This window comes from Amphibalanus amphitrite, unplaced genomic scaffold, assembly GCF_019059575.1.
Source record: "Amphibalanus amphitrite isolate SeventyFive unplaced genomic scaffold, NRLGWU_Aamphi_draft 000258F_arrow, whole genome shotgun sequence".
NCBI classification, from domain to species: Eukaryota; Metazoa; Arthropoda; class Thecostraca; order Balanomorpha; family Balanidae; genus Amphibalanus; species Amphibalanus amphitrite.
Genome location: NW_024881753.1, coordinates 566158 through 588187, shown reverse-complemented (window position 1 = coordinate 588187; position 22030 = coordinate 566158). Strand labels below are relative to the sequence as shown.

The following is a 22030-nucleotide window of genomic DNA, read 5'->3' as shown; positions in this document are numbered from 1 at the left end:
CTTTTTTAAGCCCAAAATGTTTTATAGCAGGTAGGGGAAGGTGGTGGTGTAAGACGGACCAGCTACGGTTTGAGGCCGCACATCTTGCTACACTGCTCTCGTAACTCATATTGTTTATAGTCTCATGAATGCTCAAGCCTTCCTCTTTTGATATGTGCAAAGACTGAATTTCAAATTAAATCTAGGTGGGTGATGCTCTTAAAGGGGAACATGTTAAAAACTCTCACAAGAAAAACGCGGAGTAAGACGGACCACCTAGCAGTGCCTGCTATCCATTCATGTTTGGTACACTTCTAACCTTTACTCTTGTAAGTTGGGAGTAACCAGAGTGGTAAAATAAAATGAGCATTCATTCCATACTAATATATGATGGAAGTGCAACTAAAGGCTGGGAAGTGGGAACCTGTGTTGATTGTCGTTTGGCATGAATACATGTCCGTTGAGCACATGCATGCATGGCTCACATGCAACATGGCAACATGACACATGACTCCCTCCTGAAAAAATTAGCTTACTTAAACTTGTGTCAATGTTTTGGAAAAGAACTTTCCATATGCAGGGTACAATGGACAACCACAGGGTAAGATGGACCACAGTGGTCCGTCTTGCCCCAAATATTGAATCTGTAATTACCGTGACGTATATGTATAGCCCAACATTGCGAAACTTTGCCTGTCCTTGAGTATGACTATAGCATTGTTCTTCATAGTAAAGTGCAAATAAAAACTTATCATGCAAGAAAGGCACCGAAATTAAATCGCCCTCTAATATTAGATCCTCTAATATTAGATATTAATCTATATATATAATGTTAATTAATTAATCTATCTATATATATATATATATATATATATATATATATATATATATATATATATATATATATATATATATATATATATATATATATATATATATATATATATATATATATATATATATATATATATATATATATATATATATATAATATTAATATATCTATATCCTCTAATATTAGATCGGTAGGTTAGGTTAGGTTAGGTTAGGTTAGGTTAGAACATTTTTCTCAATACAGCTCAAAATCCATACGACCTGGCCCCATGAGCCCAAGGTGGCCATTATCGCCAAGAAAAGCAGAAGATGACAGCAGCCATTCAGCCGGTAAGGCTGGTGGTCCGTCTTACCCCGCTGGGCCGTCTTACCCCCACCTTCCTCTACAGAAAACATTTAGTTTTTGTAAGAAAAAGAAACTGGTTTAAGATGTATTTAACCGCTTACTCAGCAGCAGCCAGCACGATTTTATTGATAAATGAACTTGTATCTTGATCTATGGCGTGATATAAGGTCAATGTATCGGGAAACGTTATTAGTCCCTGCGATTTCAGACCAGCATGACGTATGGAAAACCTGTGTGTCTCTATTTATGACCTGTTTTTTTTTTTTTTTGGGAATGCAATCCGATTGGTGTTTGCTCGAATGCAATTACAAATTCTGGAGCTATCGTTGTTTTTTCGTGTGTGTTTTGAGGCTTATAATTGATAATATGCTGACCGATTTCAAACAACAAACGAACTGCTGTGACTGAGCGCTGACTATGTGTGGCAAAGTTTGCGTTTTAATTTCACACTGGTAGGTATGCTTTGCTACGTGGGGTGCTGAATGGTTCCGTCTTTCTCCTCTTCTACAATAAGCCCTCTTTGCTCTGTCGATCGCCCACAAACATGGCACAAACTTCTGGCGAATTTCGAGTCAGTTATGTTTTCTTGCGTTGAATTGTATCGTTTTTCACTCGGTTTGAAGTGTCGCACAATTTCACGGGGTCCCCTCCATCCCGTCCATCACCCCAGCAGCGATGTCGGCGACTCGTTCTGAGGGCAAACAGTGTACGGGCCGGCAGCTGGCGGCGGGCCGGGGGTGGCGCCACCTCCCCAGGTCGCGCCGTCAGGCCACACCTGCAGCCGCCAGCGCTGCAGCGTCAGGGGGCGGCCGTCCCTCCGGCGGCGGCATTTCGGCCTGACGTCCGCCGGCGGCACCGCGTCACCCCCTCAGGGGGAGGGGAGGGGCGACCCGCGGAGGGCGCCCGAGGGGTGTCAGAGGGCGCGGCGACCCGGCCGGCCTGACGGCACATGTCACCCCACACGGGGCGACGTGTTGATTTTATTCGCCCGGTGTCAATCTGCCGGCTGTGTATTGATTGGCTGTTGGCTGCCTACGTGTCGGCCGGCGGCCATGCTTGTTGCGCGGCGCATGCGCGCTGGCGTCGGCGGCTGGAGGCGGAGGGCGCCCTGCCGGTGGAGGCTCCACTCGCCAGCGGGGAGCCGGCAGAGCGCCCCGCCGCCGCCGAGCACTCTCCGCCGCCGACGACACCCGACTACCTGAGGTGAGTCACCGTCCCTCAGCCGAGCCCCGGCTCCACCAGACCTTCCAGTTCCCCTTCACGGCCCTCAACACGCAGCTCTTCGGGGTGTGCCTCTCCAAGGAGGTCCGAGCAGGCTGGACGGGGAGCTGACGGCGTCTCTGTCTCTGGTTTCAGATCGCCCGCCTTGAGCGCCACAGCGGCGAGCTCGAAGAGCGTCTGAACACTGCTGACCTCCGACTGAGCGGCCTGTCCAAGGAGCATCGCCAGGAGCTCGTCACTCGAGAGGTGGGTCTTCGGCGCCCTCTGCCGAAGGATGGGTCTTTGGGCTCATTTGCCGAGGGAAGGGCTTCGGACGTACGCAACCGAAGGCTAGGTCTTCGGCGCACTCTCCCGGGGGGGGGGGGGGGGGGGGTCTGTGGCTTTACCCTGCCTAGGGGGTGGGTGATAGGCGACCCTCCCCAGGGATAGGTCGATGTGTGGGCCTTGTCCACGCCCTGTTGCAATGGTTGATGCGGGCGCCACAGCGTAGGACTCAGATCCTCTCGCTGCTAAGCGCTGCTCTCGTCCCGACAGTAAGTCATCAGTACCCGTCTCCCATTTCCCTTCTCACCTAGTCCATGAAACACTCATGCTTTGTGTTGCGTCTTTGCTGAATAATCGTCGCTTGCTCGAGGTCAGTCGTCATGTTCGTCTTTGTTCGTTCGAGTATAAAGTCACTCGCTGTTTGTTCCTCATAATGGCGCAGCCATTGTGTGCCGCGCTTTGAACGTTTCACGCGACTTTCTTTAACGTTTCAATTGGGAACGTCGGGCTCCGTGTTGATGATGTTTCTGGGCGGGACTTGACTTTGGTGATCATTGAACATGTCCGCCACATGTCCATATGGTGGAGTAACCTGACCGCTATGAGGTTATGCAATCGTTGAAATCAAATTAACTCATTAGGTAACTAATTCTGAATATGTCTGTGTGGTGCTTGGTGAGAAACACAACCTCAAAAGTTTGACACTTCGCTTTTTCTCGGCGGCCATATGGACTGTCGGTCTGCGATAGTTTATCAACGAAGCCTTCAGATACCTGTCGGGCCGGGTTTTTAGGACAGCACACGTCCCTATCTGGCCGCGGTATCTGATGTTTCTCGGCAGTTTTTGTCCGTCTGCCTTGTCCGCAGTTAATGAACGGTGTATTCTGAATTAGCTTCTTTGGTTCTGCTGCTTTTCTTCCGTAGCATTGACGCTACCGTTGGCGTTTTATGCTTCCATGTCTGCATAACGCTGATATACTTTAAGATTTTACCCTCTCTTTACAGTTTCTAGCGTTATCCGTTTCTCCATGTTTTGCACAGTTATAGACCGTGCCGTGGTGCTCAGCATCTCGCGTTTTTAATTGAAATCAAACGGTCCTTTCACGGCCGTCTTATTGTGAGCGGCGCTCGCTGTCACGCGGGGAGGTCACTGCGTGCAGTTTCCCTGGATACAAAACAGCACCGACCCGGCCTGCACGGCACGCACACCCACGGATAAGATCCAAGGCTCCCCGGCCGCGAGGCAGCGTCCGTGACGGGAGAGCGGTCTGACACATCGGGAAATGCCAGCCACTCAAATCACAGCTGCATCTCCTAGCTCATGCTCAGCATTTTCCGAGTCTATCGCGATATGAGCTCATCCTAACTGAGGCGTCTTTTCTTCGCCCTCGCACAGCCTCGATCTTTGAGCAGACCGTATCGGAGTCTAAAGTCTAATGAGTTAAAGCCTCAGAGGCTAATAATCTCGAAACTAATCTGTTGCTCACTGCTCCTATACTTCCGGTTACTTTTGACCCTTTGGGAGTTAAATTAATTACTGTCGTGACGTGTGGGCGTCACCTTTCCTGCAGTTTTACGCGCAGTTTTATGTTGTTTAGTTCGCGATTTTCCGCTTTCCTAAAGACCAGGTGCCATTTTCAGGTCACTGTCTGTACTGCAGGGCGCCCGATATCACATGGCTGCTGGCATTACTCACGTCGATCCTATTAATGCATTGAGTCGTAAATCATGGCTGCATTACGAGTATGTGTGTTTTTGCCCCCAGGAAATCCATGTTAACCTTAGTCTGTCATGACATTGCATTTTCAGTATCAGAATGAGTTGATTAATTCTTAGAACAATGTGTTAAAAACAATACTAACTGCGCACTAAACCAGGTTTCCATTTTTACTCGCCGACTCTTGCGTAAAGGCAATAGTCATGCAAGGAAAGGGATACTGGCTTCAGGTGATGGCGTCGCCAAAATTCAAACTACTTCCTTCCGTGTGTTATCAGCCTTCCGAGTGTTCTGTACCCAACACCACGAGAACTTGTGGCGATAAACGTGCACTAAAGTTAAGCCAATACATAGGCATGGTATAGCATCAACAGCGTTTGCTGCGGCGAGTCGCAACCACTAAATTATAATGTGTATGTCGGCAATGCCAAATTTTCACAGCCACAAACTCTTTTTGTTGGTTCTAGCTGCATTGCTCTCATTTCATTTCTATATTGATTAATGTTAGCTTGTTGCCATGTTTGGGTTATTGGATTTGCCATTCACGAATTTAACATTGCACATTTTGTCAGAATTCGGTGCTGAGCGCCATTTTAAATTCAGTTACATCGGATTCAATAAGATTGAATCGTTTCTTTTTCAGTTCTCAATGATTATTTTGCGAACTTTTTAGTATTCACGTCCCTGGTCACTAAGCTTAAGATATAGATTTGGATATCTGGTTTCCAAATTTTCCTTATTAAGAGAGTTCTATCCGTCAACTGCGGGTATGTTCGTGGGTAGGTACTTTTTCCGGTGCTGTGTCGACAGCCTCACATCTGGTGGGCTGTTTGCCGCGTTTGCGGTGGAGGGGCGGCTGTTTTTGCAGTGAGCGGGGACACAGGTGTGTGACAAACAGCCCGGCGAGCCGCGTGTCACAGCGAGTCGCAGACGTCAGGCGCAGAGTGTCACTCACGTGTCAGTCAAACGGTGTCAGCGAGTGTCAGTCAGACGGTGTCAGAGTCGGTCAGAGTCAGCGGCTATTTCGCCAGAGTCTACCCGAGTTGGGCATCATTTAGTTGCATATTTAGCGTTGTTTTGCGTCCAAGTTGCTCTGTCCTGCTTGGTTTTACCTTGCCTTATTGGATGATCATAAGACTTCTTGGCCGCTAAGCAGGGAAGTCATTTGTTTGAAAACGGGTCCCATTTGAAATTCGAGATATCTCGATTTTTTTTTTTGTATCACACTGCTCGAGTAATTGTGGCTTGCGCTGTGTGCTATGAGTCCGTCATAAAACTCGTAGATGGATATATTTAAAAGCAGCTGTAATTTCGGCGCTGTTGTATTTATTCATCAACTCCAGCCCCGTTTCTCTTTGTGTTTTCCTCCACACCAGTTCGCCCTCGGTGTTTGACCGCCGCGTCCCGGTCCGTACAGAGCCGACCCGTACTGACGGACCGGTCCGTACAGAGCCGACCCGTACTGAGCCGACTCGTACAGAGCCGACCCGTACTGACGGGCCGGACCGTACAGAGCCGACCCGTACTGACGGGCCGGTCCGTACAGAGCCGACCCGTACTGACGGGCCGGACCGTACAGAGCCGACCCGTACTGACGGGCCGGTCCGTACAGAGCCGACCCGTACCGCCCGGCGGGACCGGGGGCGGACCGGCCCGTACCACCGGGCGGGACCGGGGGCGGAAGTCGGCCCCCACCTGCTAATGGCGGCGGCCGGTGCGCCGCGTTCCGGCCCAAATGCACCTCCTATCTTGGCGATCTGGGCCGATTGTGCAATTGGCGGGGCAGATGTCACGCTCTCGTGGTGGGGCACAATGCCGAGCGGGCCGGCGGAGGGCGGACGGCGGCGGTGGGGCTGTGCACTGCCGCTGCACGGCGCGCCGGCGCGGCGCGACGGACATGGCGCGGTACTGGTACAGATATGGTGCGGTACCTTTTGTTGGGACTTTGCTGGATTTCAGCTCCCCCATGAAAATCCGCAGCTGAATATTGTCAATTTTCATCTCATTGATTGCAGGGAATTCGCCCCGCCTGCTCTCTGGTGCGCTTTTATATTAGTTCAGAGTCCATATTGACGTTGAAGGCAGTTAAATGTTTTCTGGAGGGAATTTTCGTGACTCAGAGATAACCTACCAGGACCGGCTCAAGCGTTGCATAAGAAGCTGAATGGGAAAAACCGATCGCAATTGCATAAGACGAACGGTTTTCATTAGATTTGTTGTGCTCCGTGCTCTATCCGTCGGACGTCGGTTTCACGTTATAGCTTTTGAAAATTTATTAACAGTCGATGTGTTTAACACTTATCTTTTCATGTATCCATTGAAATCTACCGTAATGAAATGCATCGCTTGTGTTATTAGTCGATGAGTTCACAGAACGCCCTGAAGGCGCGAACACCAAAAGGTGCGAACTTTGACGCCCTAAAACCAACTACTCTTCTCAGTCGTGGGAAAATGGAACCTGACGCTCGGAACATTCCTGGTCTGCTTATCTGAGATGTTTGAAGAGTGAATTCAGATAGGGGAAATATTCTTCCGATATTTTTGTTTGACATCACAAACTGGCAACAGCTCTGTTGGGTGACCGGTCCGACGTTCCGATGAAACATAACCGGTCGGGGTACACCCAGCACCTCCCGTCGCCGGTCAACGCCGGGTACGGGGTCAGCTGGGGTACCGGCTAGGCTGGGCCGAAATATAGACCCGCGTACGGACCGGGCCGGTCCGGGAATCGCCCTGGTACGGGCCGGAATACGACCGGTTACGGGCCGGAATACGCCCTGGTACGGGCCGGAGTACGCCCGGGTACGGGCCGGAATACGCCCGGGTATGTATGTACGGGCCGGAATACGCCCTGGTACGGGCTGGAATACGCCCGGGTATGTACGGGCCGGAATACGCCCGGGTATGTATGTACGGGCCGGAATACGCCCTGGTACGGGCCGGAATACGCCCGGGTACGGGCCGGGCCGGGCGGAGTCTGCGAGCCGGGCTCTGCGCGGCCCGCTCGGATTAGAGCAGAACTCGTTTGCGGGATTTGGTCAGCGCTCTGTAACTCAGCACGGACCGCGCCGCGCCACGCTGCGCCACGCCACGCCGCACGGCGGCCATTCTGGAGGAAAGGCGGCGTGTGTGACGTCTGCGGGCCGCGCCCTGCCGGGGTTCAGCAGCGGTCGGCGGGTGGCAGTTCTTTGTCGGAGGCCGGTGTACGGCTCCCTGGTGCGTGCTGCAGGGAAGCCGGTATAGCGGGGTGAATGTCCGAGCTGCGCGGGCCGACCTAGGAATTGAATCCGTTCTCCAAAATGCTGCGTTTTTTCTATGTGCGGATAATCGTGGATAGGCATTAGGTATAGCTAACTTCTAGAAGCCGTATTGGTGCTCTGCAGTAAGGGAAGTACGAGTCTACAGAACAGAAGTCGAGTGTACAGTCGAAGTCGGACAGAAGTCGAAGAACAGTGTACTACAGAACAGAAGTCGCCACGCTTGAAAGCTTCGTAATACAATGATTCACTCCAATGGTAAAAATGTACCTGTCACATAAGACGTAGCAAGCGATTATCTTTGTCAACTACGTGATATCATTCTTCAAGGGAACACGGGCACATGCGAAGTTTTTCCTGCATTATGAAACAAATGGTAGCTGTTTGAGTGTGCAGTGTGCAGCGTCTCTAAGCATTGCCGTCCCGACTGGGAGCGACTGTAAGATGATGGAGCCCTGCCGCCCCCCGTTTGGGAGGCTATTGAGCCTTGTGCGCCCCGCCGGCCGGCTCCGTTCCCGACTCCGTCACCTCGCCCACCGCACCTGCGCCGTTCCGCCGCCGCCGCCGCCGCCCCGCGGCCAGATAACGCTATCTTGTATGCCTTGGCCTGAGTCAATAGAGAGTATTTGCCATTCGCATGAGCCAATATTTAGGGTGGGCGAAAGCCGCGGCGGGCCGGTGCGGCGCCGGCCGGCCCGTGTACTGTGGCGAAACACAGGATGTACCGCCCTCGACCGGCCGTGGACCGCCTCTCCGGTGTGCCCGGGGCCTGATTTTCCGGTGTACCCGGAGTACCCGTACTCCAGGGTATCCCGGTTACCGTCTCTCGGTGTACTCGGAGTACCCGTTCTGCGGTGTACCCTGGTACCGACCCATGGTGTACTCGATACGGGAGCTGGCTCTCCGGTGTACAGGTTACAGAGACCGCAGTTTCACATTTAGTCGTTGACGTGATCCTCGCCGGCACTCGCCACATGCCAGACGGGCTCTGCAAATATCATGCAGCCCATCAGCGTCCGTTGAGACTTGATACTTATCATCTTAGCACATGGTGTGCAGTCTAAGACATTTACAGTCCGCCAAAGCCCTGCCTTGATACGCCGAGTCTCGCAGGAACAGCCTGCCGTTATCCAACATCGCGTTCAAAATGGACACCGAACAATGGATAACACCTCAGGAAACCGTTCCAGTGACTGCTGTCTCTGTTCTCAGCCGGTATGGTTATCTTCTGGATGGTGTAGGATTGTGCAATCGCCGTCAGTCTCTCCGGTATAAGTCGGTTAGCGTTTGTCGAGGGGACTCCCACCGTCCCCGACGGCGCAGCCTCCGCTCCGCAGATTTTCCGACCCGAGTGCCCCGCTTTGCCGCCTGAATAACCGGCCTGTCGGACTAAATGTTCGACAACAGCTGCGTTGCAGACTTAGTTTCAGCCCTGCCCTTTGTCTGCTTGTTCCGAAGTTTGCGATCTAGCCAGATATTTATCCAACCGTGAGATGTGGGCGACAGTAGCTAGTTTGTGGCATTAAACAGGCTTACTTCTATTCTATTTTATTCCAGCTTGCGTGGCATGCAGGGGTGTAATTTTATATCTCTTTGTGGGAGCAGATGCACCCACAATCCTGAATTATGCCCCCACAATGATGAAAATGCACCCACAAGTCTTCTACAAGCGTCCTTTCGAGAGCACGGCGCCCTTCGCATGCTCTAACGGCGTCCTCCTGACCGTCTCGCGTTCCTGGATATTATAACGTTTTAATCACATGGCGCCCTTCTGGGAGAATGGCGCCCTTTTGACAGCACTGCGCCCTTCTCCTGGAATAACGGCGCCCTCCTGACCATTTTGCGCCCTTATGTCTCTGTCCACTTTGCATCCCTTGACTGTTCGGCGCCCTTCTGGTCTCTCAGCGCCCCTAGACCATAAAACGTCTTGAATCGCTCGACGCCCTGCTGGAAGAATGGCGCCCCTTGTCATGGTCTCACGGCGCCCTCGTAACCTTCTGGCGCCCCTATGTCCCCACCAACTTAGCGCTACTAACTGTTCGGCGCCCTTCTGACCTCTCAGCGCCCCTAGACCATAAAACGTCTTTAATCGCTCGACGCCCTTCTGGGAGGATGGCGCCCCTTGTCATGGTTTCACGGCGCCCTCGTTACCTTCTGGCGCCCCTACGTCCCCACCAACTTCGCACTACTGACTGTTCGGCGCCCTTCTGGCCTCTCCAATGCGCCCCAAAGCGTCTTGGCGCCTCTACAGCTGAGCGAGAACCCACAATCATTTTAGGAAAATTACACCCCTGGTGGCATGACATCATTGCCTGCCTTGATTCCATTCAGCATTGAATAATCAGTAGGTGGATGCATTCTGCCACACACTGAAGTCTGAACTCTTACGTCATGGTTGAGTTCGCAACACGGCTCTCGGCTGCGTCTGAGCGTCCTATTCCCTTCGATTGCAGAAGGAGCTCCTGAGCCTCAGGAACCAGCTGCGCGATGCCCAGGACCGGCTGGAGTCGGGCAGCGGCGGCCATGACGAGACGGAGACGGAGACGGAGACGGAGACGACCTCCGGCTCCGACCTAGACGACCTGCTGGCCGCACAGAGACGCATCAACCAGCTGACGGCGCGCTGCGACCAGCTGAGCAGAGAACGCAGCCAGCTGGTCAAACAGGTGAGTCCAACTCAGCCAACTGATCATAGTGATCTAACGCAGCCAGCTGATCAAACGGGGGGGGGGGGGGGGTCCAACGCAGCCAGCTGATGAAACTGGGGGTCCAACGCAGCCAACTGATCAAACAGGTGGGTCCAACGCAGTTAAGTGCTCAAGAGGTGGGTCCAGCGCAGTCTATCGTGGTCCAGGGAGGGGACCAGCTGACGTTGGTTGGGTTGCCGGATCACCTGGAGCGCTGCTTTCGGTCTCGGCTGTTGGATAGGGCCGGTGTGCCCGCTGGGGTCGGCCGGCGGCCCCCATAGGGGCGCCCGCTGCCCTGGGAGGCTGCGGGGCACTGACCGGAGCGAGGAAAGGCAGGCACCTGCTGCTGCAGTCGCTACTGGTGCGGGCGAACCGCCGAAACGACCGGACCCGCAGCCGCCTCCCTCCCAAACAGGAAAAGGCGTTAATGCAACTCGTTCCTAAACTGCGTCCAGCCGCGGCGGCGTTTTCTAATCACCTGTCAAGCCGCTCACGCTTGCGCTGGGCAAAGTAAGTGGTTGTTAGGAAATATCCTCAAAGGTTTCCTTTTTTGCATGCTTCCTGCGTTCCAGCTGGGAATGCATGCCTGTTGGACCTTTGTGTTCATTTGTGTGCGGGTCGCTGATCTGGGTAAGTTGCTGCTGCTGTTGGCTCTGCAGTATCCGCCGTCCGCGGTCGGTGCTCTGCCGTTCGCCGTTTGCTGTTCGCCGCTCCCTGCCCAGTGCCCACTGTCTGCCGGCGCTGTAAGGACGGGCTAGCGTCGGCACTGTGGCCGCCGCCGGGTCCGCTGTCTGCCGGGGCCAGTTTTTGGCCGGTCGCACCGACAGACGGACGGAGGAGCCCGGTTTTTGGACGCGCACGGCGCACGGACAGCGGTCGTTAGCCGGCCAGGGCGCTGCCCTTCCGGCAGATAGAGACTGATCACTGGTCACCGGTTACTAGTCACCGGAGCTGGTCAATGGTCAGCGGTCACTGCGAACTGTGTTGCCCCTTCAGCGTGCACGGTTCCATCGGACCGCCGAGGCTGAGGGTCAGGACTCAGGAGGTCCCGCCGGGACACAGACTCAGACATGTTCGGCAGAGCCCGCGACAGCTCGTCGACAGCCGCCGCCGCCGCCGTCGGCCGGTCAGCTCAGTAAAAACCCGCTGGCCTTCCGTTTGGAACGGCTGTGTCCTGGGACGCCAGTACGACGGGCGGCGTGGAATCGCCGCGGTCCGGTCGGCCATTCGGAATTCCTGGCCCCTCCCCGAGGAACCTGATCTTGGACCACAACTGCTCGCTCTCCGCTCCGTCGACCCCGACTGATCTCAGCCACGGTACTGGCCGCCGCCGCGCCAGCCTCTCTGTCCCGGTCCGCTACCGGGCCGATATACTCCACCCAGCTGTGTGGAGCAGCACTGTGGGGCACTGGACGCCTCCCTCCCAGCGGTGGCCCCAGTTGACCCCGGATGACCTGAACTCGGTCCGTGTCGGCTGGACAGAACTGTAACAAAAACACGGCCACATAATACCGACCAGTCGCTGCCGCCGCCACCGACTCCCAAAGGCCACTCACTCGGCGCAAACGTTCACGCCTCGCGCTGTGGTGCGGAGCTATTTTTACAGGGTGTCCCATAAGTTCGTTCTCACCTAAATTTTACGTTTTTAGGCTTTCTTGCTTAAAGGCACGCTGAAATTGGTTCGTAACTGAGCTTACATGGTTGCCATGGCTGGTAGAAATATGCTCCACAGTAGCTAATTTCTGTAGACAAAATAGTTTTTGCTAGAGAGCCCGCTTCCTACAGAGACGGCTAACGCCGCAACATAGAGGTCTCCGATACGGGTACCTCTCAGTATTTAGTCAGCACGTGACCATTCGCGACGATTGAGGGTGATTGAGGCCTACCAGTCTGTAGCCAATATCCATTGCTAACTGGACGCACAGTCAGCAAGTGACGCCGATGATTTGTTGGGAGTCAATCACTGCAAGTTTATCCTCTTTCTAGCCAGCCCTCAGGAATGAGCCAAGTGGCCAAAACTGTGTGGCGCCAAAGTGGCCATCAAAAAGGTCAAAGGGTTAGAAATAGAGGTGGCAAAAGATGAAAATTTTGGGAACCAGACTCGAACCAGACCCGGCTGGACATTTCTGGAACCAGTCAGACCCGGTCTTAGTTGGAATCGGAACCAGTTGGACCCGTTCCCCAAAAGTCAATTAATACAAACTACTTGTAGGTATCATTAGTTGCATCAAGTAAAACAGTCTATTTCCCACTGCAAATACTCACGAGCTATTGTGTGCAAAGAAACATTCACTTCATTCACTTCATATTTTGCAATAATGTGTAGTGTGCAATATGTGTAGTGTTTATGGAAAGACCCGGTTGGACCCGTCAGACAATTTCCAGGAACCGGTCTGGACCCATATGGGTCCAGACTGGTTCTTTGGACCGGGTCCTCGGGTCCACATTTTGCCACCTCTAGTTAGAAAGTTGGTAAACAGACTTTTCAGGATGGATTACCAGCTGTCTAAGAGTGTTCTTTCGGGGTACATAACTCAAGGTGACTTAAGCTTTGCTTACCGGAGGGCACAAAACAGTCAAAAACGTCTTAAAATGGCCAAACATGAGTTTCGTTATGCCTGAGGCTAAACAAAACTAGAGGGCTGATGACATCAACCAGGTCATCTGGACTAACTAGTCCACGTTCGAGATGAAACACCCGTCCAAACCCGAAAACAACCCCATAAGGGCGAAGGAGGAGGCCTTCATTTCGTCCCGTTATGTTCCTATGCAAAAGGCCAGGGTCACTGTGTTGTGGGGTTATAGGCGTTCTGGAGTTGATCAAGTTACAAGTGGCAACCCAGAAACAGTTTTGGGAAGCAGAATGCTTTTCCAAGAACATCTAGGAGGAATTTCAGCCCTCAAACTGAACTCGGACCGCGAGTATGAACACATTTATAGAGGAGAAAATGGCATCCGGGAGGTCGTAGGCCCATCTTCAGGCAAGACAGTGCATCAGTGCACAGGTCAAGCAAAGCTTAAAAGCGGTGCAAGGAGACTGTGACAGGCGTTTGTGGCAAGATCACATGCCAGGCACCTCATCGGATCAAAATTTCATAAAAAATTTGTTGGTTATGCTGAAGTTGAGGCTCGTCGAAGCGTAGCGCTGTTCCAGCCTCGAGGAGCTCACGGCGCATGTCAAGTCAGTCTGGGTTAACTTTAAGCCTGCTATGCAGCCAAACATGCCGGTTGGCATGCCGCAGCATGCATTCATGTGTTTGCCTATTAAATGGGGAGCACATTGAGGGGTCATGAATTAGAGGTGGCAAAAGATGAAAATTTTGGGAACCAGACTCGAACCAGACCCGGCTGGACATTTCTGGAACCAGTCGGACCCGGTCTTAGTTGCAATCGGAACCAGTTGGACCCGTTCCCCAAAAGTCAATTAATACAAACTACTTGTAGGTATCATTAGTTGCATCATGTAAAACAGCCTATTTCCCACTGGGAATACTCATGAGCTACTGTGTGCAAAGAAACATTCACTTCATTCACTTCATTTTTGCAATAATGTGTAATGTGCAAGATGTATAGTTTATGGTAGGACCCGGTTGGACCCGTCAGAAAATTTCCAGGAACCGGTCTGGACCCATATGGGTCCAGACTGGTTCTTTGGACCGGGTCCCCGGGTCCACATTTTGCCACCTCTATCATGAATATACCAAAACGCAATGTACTCTGTTTCACATGCAAACATAATGTGAGAACGAACTTATGGGACACCCTGTACATCAATCAATGGTCAGTTATGACGCCGAACTTGAGCTGGGCACTTTTGTTTTGTTCGGTTCCTGTTTTGAGAGTCCTGAGAGGCTAATTCGCTCAGCACGAACGCCATTTCTTCCCAGCGATAATCACCTCGCGTTCTGTACTGGTCGGCGGATTAGAAGTTAGAGGAATATCCCGGCTGGCCTGGACGGTGGTGGGGTGCCGATCTGGGGACTGGTGCACGACTGGCCTCCCTCTGGACATGGGAGGGTGGCTACTCGCATTGACTGGGCTGTGCTGCCCTCCAAAACACTCGGGCACTCGGTCTGTCCCGCCCTCCAGGGATGACACGGTCATTCCTCCGGGGGGTAACCGGTCAGCTCCGTCGCTACCCCGGGCCACCCTGCCCGCCGTCCGCCGGTCCACATATGCAGGGCCACGCCGCCCGTGTGCTGCGCATGTATTGTATGACGGCAAGGAGGGAGGGAGGGAGAGGAGGGACGGCCGCCCCGGCGCCCCTCGCGCCGCCCTCGGTAAATAATGCCGCCGCACACCTGGCTCCGAGACCGGGCGGCGGCGGTGGCGAGTCTGACCGCACAGACTGAGAGCGAGAGGCGCCGCCGCCGCCGCTGTCAGGACACTGGGCGAATCGGCCTGCTGTATCGCTGTTCCGCCGCGACGGGAGCGGCCGCGGCGGCGCGCCGATGAGGTGACCCGTCCGGCCGCTGCGCTGTCACTGTATTTGTTCCGAGTCGGGGTCCACTGACCGCAGCGGGGCCGAACGGGAAACCCCCGAGTCAACCCCGACGACCTCGTTAGAGTGTGGTGCGCTGCTGTAGACGCCCTGCGTGATAATGCATTCGGTCATTGCCTTAGTTATCCCTAACTGTGAATGGCGATTATTCGTTTTCTGGCGACCTGCGACCGAGGCCATCCTGAGCGGTCACTGTGTGTCATTTGACTGGTCAATATTCATTAAGTGACCTGTATCGTAACTGCTCCTCTCTCAACTTTCTACTGTTAACGCCAGACCCCTTGAGACCCTAATTTTTCGCGATTACTTTTAAATGCGTGAAGGAATTTCAACCAAGCTCAGGACATGGCCATTTCAAGACAGGCCGAAACTTTTACAATTTAGATATTTTATCGCCATTTCAATATTTCAGGCACTTGTCATTGACTCGTAATGTTAAATTTCGAGCAAGATTTTCATCCGGTGTGTAGAGGCTATCACCAGTCAGTCTGTGATACGTTATGACGTCACAGCTAAGCCCCGCCTCTGTGGTCTTGGCCTGCGGCGGTTTCGGGCCGGCGCGCGGTCACTCTCGCTGTGGCGGGGAGCGGGGACGGGCGACGGTCGAGCGGTGCCGAAAGCCGGCGGAGTTGTGCGTAGCGTCTTGGCTGACAGTGCCCAGAGAGCGACATGATGACTAAGGAGTCATAAATGCTCAATGCGCATTGCTTCTACAATGCTGATATGTTCGCTGATATATATATTTTTTTTATAAGCTGCAAATGACGGGCAGATGGCATATAACTGACATAAGGTTAGGAAATATTCACCTGTATTTAAAGCCTATGGCGTTGCAGATAATGCGATAATGGGATGTCGGATGTCACCAAGTAGCTGCCGATTTGTACATCGCTATGCAACCATCGAACAACGCAATAATAAGTTAATTGCCTGAGCTTCACATCATACGGCTCGCTCGTATTTCAAACAGATACCCTACATCGAAAATCGTATTTGTTAGGAATCGTTAACGTTTGTTCGAAGCACGACTGAGTAGTAGGTTGAGGAGTGATGGTCCTCTTGGTCCTATATACAAGAGTCAACAAGAGCCTAACATTTACTTGACCGTCTGCTGCAATTGACTCATAGCACGTGAAGCGTCAGCGAAATTCATAGTCCTTCACAAATGGCAGGGGTGTCGTTTGTACAGAGGTCGCTGATGGGCACGGGTCAATGCCGCAGTCGTGGGCGGAGCCTAATGTCATATGACGTAGAAAGCCTCTATCCAGGATGGAAAAACAGTTAACATTACGAGTCAATGACAAGTGCCTGAAATATTGAAATGGCGATAAAATATCTAAATTGTAAAAGTTTCGGCCTGTCTTGAAACGGCCATGTCCTGAGCTAGGTTGAAATTCCTTCACGCATTTAAAAGTAATCGCGAAAAATTAGGGTCTCAAGGGGTCTGGCGTTAACAGTAGCTCTGATCAACGAGCGTTTGCCATAACGGACAAGCTGCTATCTAAATCAAAACTATCAGTAGTAATTCAAGTATGTTACCAAGTGGTGACGGTTGTAGACATTTAATGTGTCATCACTTTCCGAAGAAAAGCAGCTCTAGACGTCTACCTGCGCCTGTTTTGGACCGCCCCGACCGTATAGGGTAAACGGTAATGACTGGCGCCCCTTTGTCAAAATCTGCTGTGCGATCTTTGGGGCTTGATTTATAAATATAGGTATAAAATATACGTATAGCGTTTGGCTGTCTCACCAGTCTATATTTCTGCACATTTCTGCACTCGCTGCAGTGCTGCCTCAAACACAGACCGCAGGACTGGCGTCTAACGAATTGACGGATGTGACGCATGGACGGAGTATGGCGACGACGGCGACCTGACGTCAGTCCGTGACGACGTGGCCGGGACGTGACGTTGGTCTGTGACCGTGACGTGACGTCGGCCTGACAGCCATACCAGTACGTGGCGGCCTGTGACGGCCAGGCCAGGACGTGACGCCGTTCCGTCACAGGACGTGACGTGCTCCTCGGGCCGTTTCGACACCGTCTCGGTGGCGTGTTTTCGGCAAACATTTGCCGTCGCCGGCCGCCGGACGCCGTTGGGACCGAGGCGGCGGGCGGCGGACGGTGCTGTGCACACCTGGGGCCGCCGGCAGGCGGGCCGCCGTCGCCACAGCACCGATAGGGCACGCCCGGTCCGCCGCGGCCGCCGCGGCCGGGGCCTCAGGTGGGGCGTGGGTGGCAGACTGGCGGACCGACTGCGAACCGGGCGGCGCCGGCAGGCAGTGGGCTCAGCGAGACCAGAGTGGGCCGGACCTCTGCTGTATGTGGCGACGACTGGGTGAGTGGCCAAACCTTTACGGTTGGACGTGAAGGACGGCTTTTACTGCACAATGCACTGTCTCTTGCCATATCATATGTTTTGAATTTCTCAAGTGTCATAGTACGGCGTATTACTTTTCAATAACCCTCGACCTTTCTATCTGCCTCAAGTGCCTGCTCAACAAGTCTATCGATCGATTCTCAAGTGGGACTGAGAAATTGATAGGCCATTCTTACATAATGGCATATCATCAGGGCATCGCTGGCATTCCGTGACTTGATCCGATTCGTAGGTGGACCGCCGGCCGGCTGGCTGGCTCTCCGCCTCTGACGCCACCAATGTGGAATGTTCGGCCCGGCGTGGTGCCCCGATGGTCGGAGGGTGACGTGGTGTCCCACTCTGGTGTCTGCGCCGCTGCTAGTTCTGTGGTGCCGTGCACCGGCCGTGGCCGACAGGGGCGTGCTGCCGGCGCGCCCTGTTTTCCCGTGTCGGTCTCAGTTTCCGCGGCCGGTGGACGCCGGGCGGGGTCGAACGCTGCTCAGAGTATCCTTACAGGGCACACAGCACAGAACTCCATCCAGCACGGTGAAACGGAGTGGAATTTACCCTGCAATTGTGAAGCCATAGACCTCTGTATACCGTGACAAACCGAGATCCATGGTAGAGCCGATCGCGTTCGATTCAAACCTGTACGCGGTGAACCCGCACCACGGCGCCGCTGCAGACTGTTCCACACTGTAATAGCCGCTATGGCTGGTTTTTGCCGGCTCTATGACGCTACCGTTTGCTGGTCCCTGTGACCCGTGGGCGGAGTGCCTGCAGTCTGGAGTCCGGACTCTGGAGTCCGGAGTCCGGACTCCGTGGGAGCAGTCCGAGTCCGGGCGAACAATGGCGCGGCGCCGTATTTCGCGTCACGTCTGATCGGCCGGTGCGCGGCTCACGTCACGTCTGATTGGCTGGTTGGCGGCGTACGTGACGGCCGAACGGTCGTCATTATCCCGTCACGGCGCCGCCACAGACGGAAAGGAAAAACGCCGCCACCGGCGCGCCGCAGCGGCACGCGCTTCCTGGGGGACTCGGAACGCTGCGACCTCAGGGCGGTGCAGTAAAGAGTCTCTGGGGCTGAAACATGTAAGGACCTTTTAAACGAAAATCAAATTGCTAAGCCCTAAATTAACCAACTTCCTGCAAGGTTTTTTGAAATTGGAATCGTTCATTGGCAGTCAAACAACTAAAAGCTGCTGATTGACTTATGTGACCATTGACCAGGTGCTGCGAGCGTTTTTGAAGGTCATGTCCCTCACTGACCTGCCCCAGACCGCTGGCCGATCTGTTCCCCCGCAGTAAAGCCGGACGGTATACACGGGGAGGGTGCCGGCCGGCTCCGGTGTCCCGCCCGTCCGGTGTCGGTGTCAGGGGCGGGGGACGGGGCGGGGTACGGGGCGGGCTGTGTCGGCTGCGGTAACTGCACTGTGCGGAGTGCGGAGTGCGGAGTGCGGAGTGCCACCGCCGCGGACCGTGCGTGAGCCGGCCTCCGCCGCGGAATGATCCGCCGAGTGCAGCGCCGACCGCCGCGGAATTATCCGCCGTGCGCAGCGCCGACCGCCGCGGCAGGTATGCGGCCCTGACCCGTCCGGTGCCGTGTGTGACCGGGCCGCCGCTGCACCGCCCTGTGTGTGTACTGCACACGGCGCTCCCCGGGCTCCCGACAATCCGCTGACAGCCGCGCCCCTCGCCCTCTGTTGCAGCTGGAGCCGGACGAGCGGCATGGAACCGCCGAACACACCCGGTCGCTGGAGGAACGGATACAGGTCAGTGTGGTGAGGCTATGGGGACGGGGATGGGTCAGGTCAGAGGCGAGAGTTGGACTAAAGGACAAGTCAGCGGTGGCGGTAACAGTTGCCTGGTTTGCCGACAAATATATGCTTACTACTTAGGCCTCAGAAGGCGGCATGTGCTCACACTGGCATTTGCGCAACGTTTCTGGTGACACATCAAATCTGTTTGTGCATTTGCTAACACTTGTTTCGTGTGTTAGCAAGCTTCTCTGCCGTTTTGCGGTTTCAGGCTAAGCTGCATTTTTACGTTTAGTATATCCGTGGGATAGGTATGTTCTTACAACATTAACCTGTCTTATCTAAGTTCTGTAATTTGAATCCGTCTCAAGCGCTGCTCGCTGCGCTGAGTGCGAGTTTTTTTTTCGTAGCGCCGCTTGGTTCGTGAGAACTGAGTCCGCAGCAGAATGCACTATCAGTTTTACAATCCGGTGGACCTCCGTCGGAGGCTGGGTCGGTGGACGGCCGCCGTACTTTGGACGGCGCGCCGCCGCAGCGGCCGGCACTGGGAAACTGTGCCGACTGACCGGCCGGGAGGGGCGGGATGGCGGAGTCTGGTCAGACGGGGTGCTGAACTGTTGACTGGTTACAGAAGTGCTGGGGTGTTGAGGGGCGGGACAGGTGTCGAGATGATGACTGGCCAAGTGGGTGCCGTGGGTACCAGGTCGAGTGGCTGTCTTCCCATGTCTCAGGATCCCCTGTTCACGTTCAAACCACCAGACAGTGACCCATTGGTCTGTCACCCGTGTCAGGGATCGCCGCAAGGGGCGCTGCCGTCCGTCTCCGGCCAGTGTCGGACCTGTCCATCTCTCCGAGCTGAGTCACCGGGGTCTTTGGTCCCACCTCGCTCGGTCCGGCGGTCCCACCCCTCTCCGTCTGCCCGCTCCGCCCGGGCCGGTGCACACTGGTCGGAAACGCCCTCACGAGAGGCCACGGGCGATTCCGGAGTTTCGGATTATTTTTTATATAGATCGATTTGAAATTGATCAAATTATTATACTTAGGCCAAAAAAACTAATCCGGGTGACCAAAAATAGCTGCAATCAGCCCCCGAAGATGGGGTATCCCAGAACTCGGGAAACTGACGCGGAGCAAGAGGTTTCTTGAGCCGGATATTCAGAGTCTTATTGCTGATAGACACCAAATTGAAATCCCACATATTATGCATCAAAATGTTCGTTATGAAGTTGCCGACTGGTCAGTGCAAAATTTTTGGCATACTTTTTCCCTAACTAAGATGTACTATAGCTTTTTTATGAAGGCTCTCCTACAGTGATTCTGGAATATAACTGCAAAGTTTAGGTAAGGAAACAACAGGTAGTCCCATCTAGTTCCACTCTGATTTTTTGTGAGATGAAGTAGGATTTAAATTTACACCAGGGCAACATAAAAGCTAATTGCGCATATTTGCGCAAAATTTGCAGGAGCCGCTCTTCCTACCCAACTACTGCCCGCCCCGCCCCAGTTTCGGCTCGGCCGCCGCGCCCGGCTTACGCTGACCTGTGTGGCCTGCACGCATCCATGCGTAGTTGACTGGTCATTAAAAACAGATGCGCTTGAGTTTATGAATTTTGTGAAAAGCGCGTTTTATGTATGCACTTATGTATGTATTGACGTCAAAAGCCTTCCACATATTGCGTGGCGATTACGGCTTGCATTTAGAGAGCCTTGCTATTGACAACCATCACTCGGCTGAAGAAAGTGGAAATTGAAACCTTCGTGAATACAAGACGCTGCAAATATAGGACACCTGTCACTGACGTCGGGTTACCTTGGGCCGTCTTTTTACATTAGATCACAATTCCGGTATTTAACCCTGGCCGGACCGATTGGTTTTCTACATTGACCGGGGAGGGTTGGTACAACTCCCTCGCCGTTTCGCCTCTAATTGAGCTAGAGCCTCGCGGAAAAAACAAGCTTGTGTGCCGTTATAAGACGCAAAAATTAGGTACTACCCGATTTTAAGGTCTTAGGTCAGCCAGTGACCTCTTAGGTCAGGTAAGTGCCACAAGGCACGGGCTCGGTTTTAGGTTAATTACTTTGCCAAAAATGGTCGCACTGCCGCGATTTTGGCATAATCGTGTTTGTCTAGCTCAGGCGCGTTGAATGCTATACTTGGTGTTCGGGTGAAGTCAACTTAACCCTCGTCGGCACAGGCCATTTTGCGTCCTTCGACGGCACAAGGGGGGGGGGGGGTTGGTACGACCCCCCCTCGCGTTTGGCCCCTGATCGAGCTAGAGCTTCGCGGAAAAAACGAGCGTGTTGCCCGTCACGAGACGAAGCCGATGATACCCAATTTTAAGGTCCTAGGCCATCGGTTGACCTTCCAGGTCAGGTCAATGACCCGAAAACCGGGAAAATCGGGACCTGTAAGAAAGTCGTAAAGTGTGGCTGCTATGTGGTTTTCCGGGGTGCTGATCACGAGTATCGTGTTAGTTTTGATCAGAGATGATGTTTTTAAGCATTTAGACCAGGTCGGGTCAGGTCAGGTCAGGTCAACCGGTAGGGGTTGTGACGGGTATTCGTAACACGTGTCAACCGCCTCTGACAGCTTCGTAACATGTTACGAAGGCACCAAAACTACTTCGTAAATGTTCAAATGGTTGCTAAATTCGAATTCCGCTCCAAAAACTAGCCTAGAAACATGTAAAACTCGAAAAAGTGAATCGAGGTCACCCGAGGTCACCAAAGGTCAATGACCTGACCTGACCTTCAGGTGACCTTGACACCCACCCTAATGTATGGGAGCAACATCAAATCACATGTTCGAACGTTTGAAACCACGAAAAGCTTGCAAACGCGCGGCTAATGCGAGCCGACATACGCCGAATCGCGAGTTCGGCCAAACATGGTCACGGAAAAGAGGTCACAGGTCAAAGGTCATTGGGGTCAGGGTCATGAAATTTTCAGGGAACGTGTAAAATTGATCAATGCGAGGGTACTGAAAGTTTCGTCGCGATCGGCCGCTTTTTACGCGAGTTATTCGCGAAAAACCTTGGGGGGGGGGGGTTGCATCACCCCCCCCCCCCTGTGCCGGCGAGGGTTAAGGTGTTAACCTCGGGTCAAGGTTA

General features: G+C 53.5%; 1 protein-coding gene across 1 annotated transcript in view; it reads left to right on the top strand.

Moving 5' to 3' along the window:
- Nucleotides 1-22030, top strand: part of LOC122386647 (myosin-7B-like) — a 45793-nt gene that overhangs the window by 8408 nt on the left and 15355 nt on the right. Inside the window, exons 3-5 of the mRNA XM_043376033.1 lie at nt 2516-2626; nt 10072-10284; nt 18873-18935. Of these exons, the coding sequence (XP_043231968.1) occupies nt 2516-2626; nt 10072-10284; nt 18873-18935 (387 nt within the window). The remainder of the gene's footprint in view (nt 1-2515; nt 2627-10071; nt 10285-18872; nt 18936-22030) is intronic.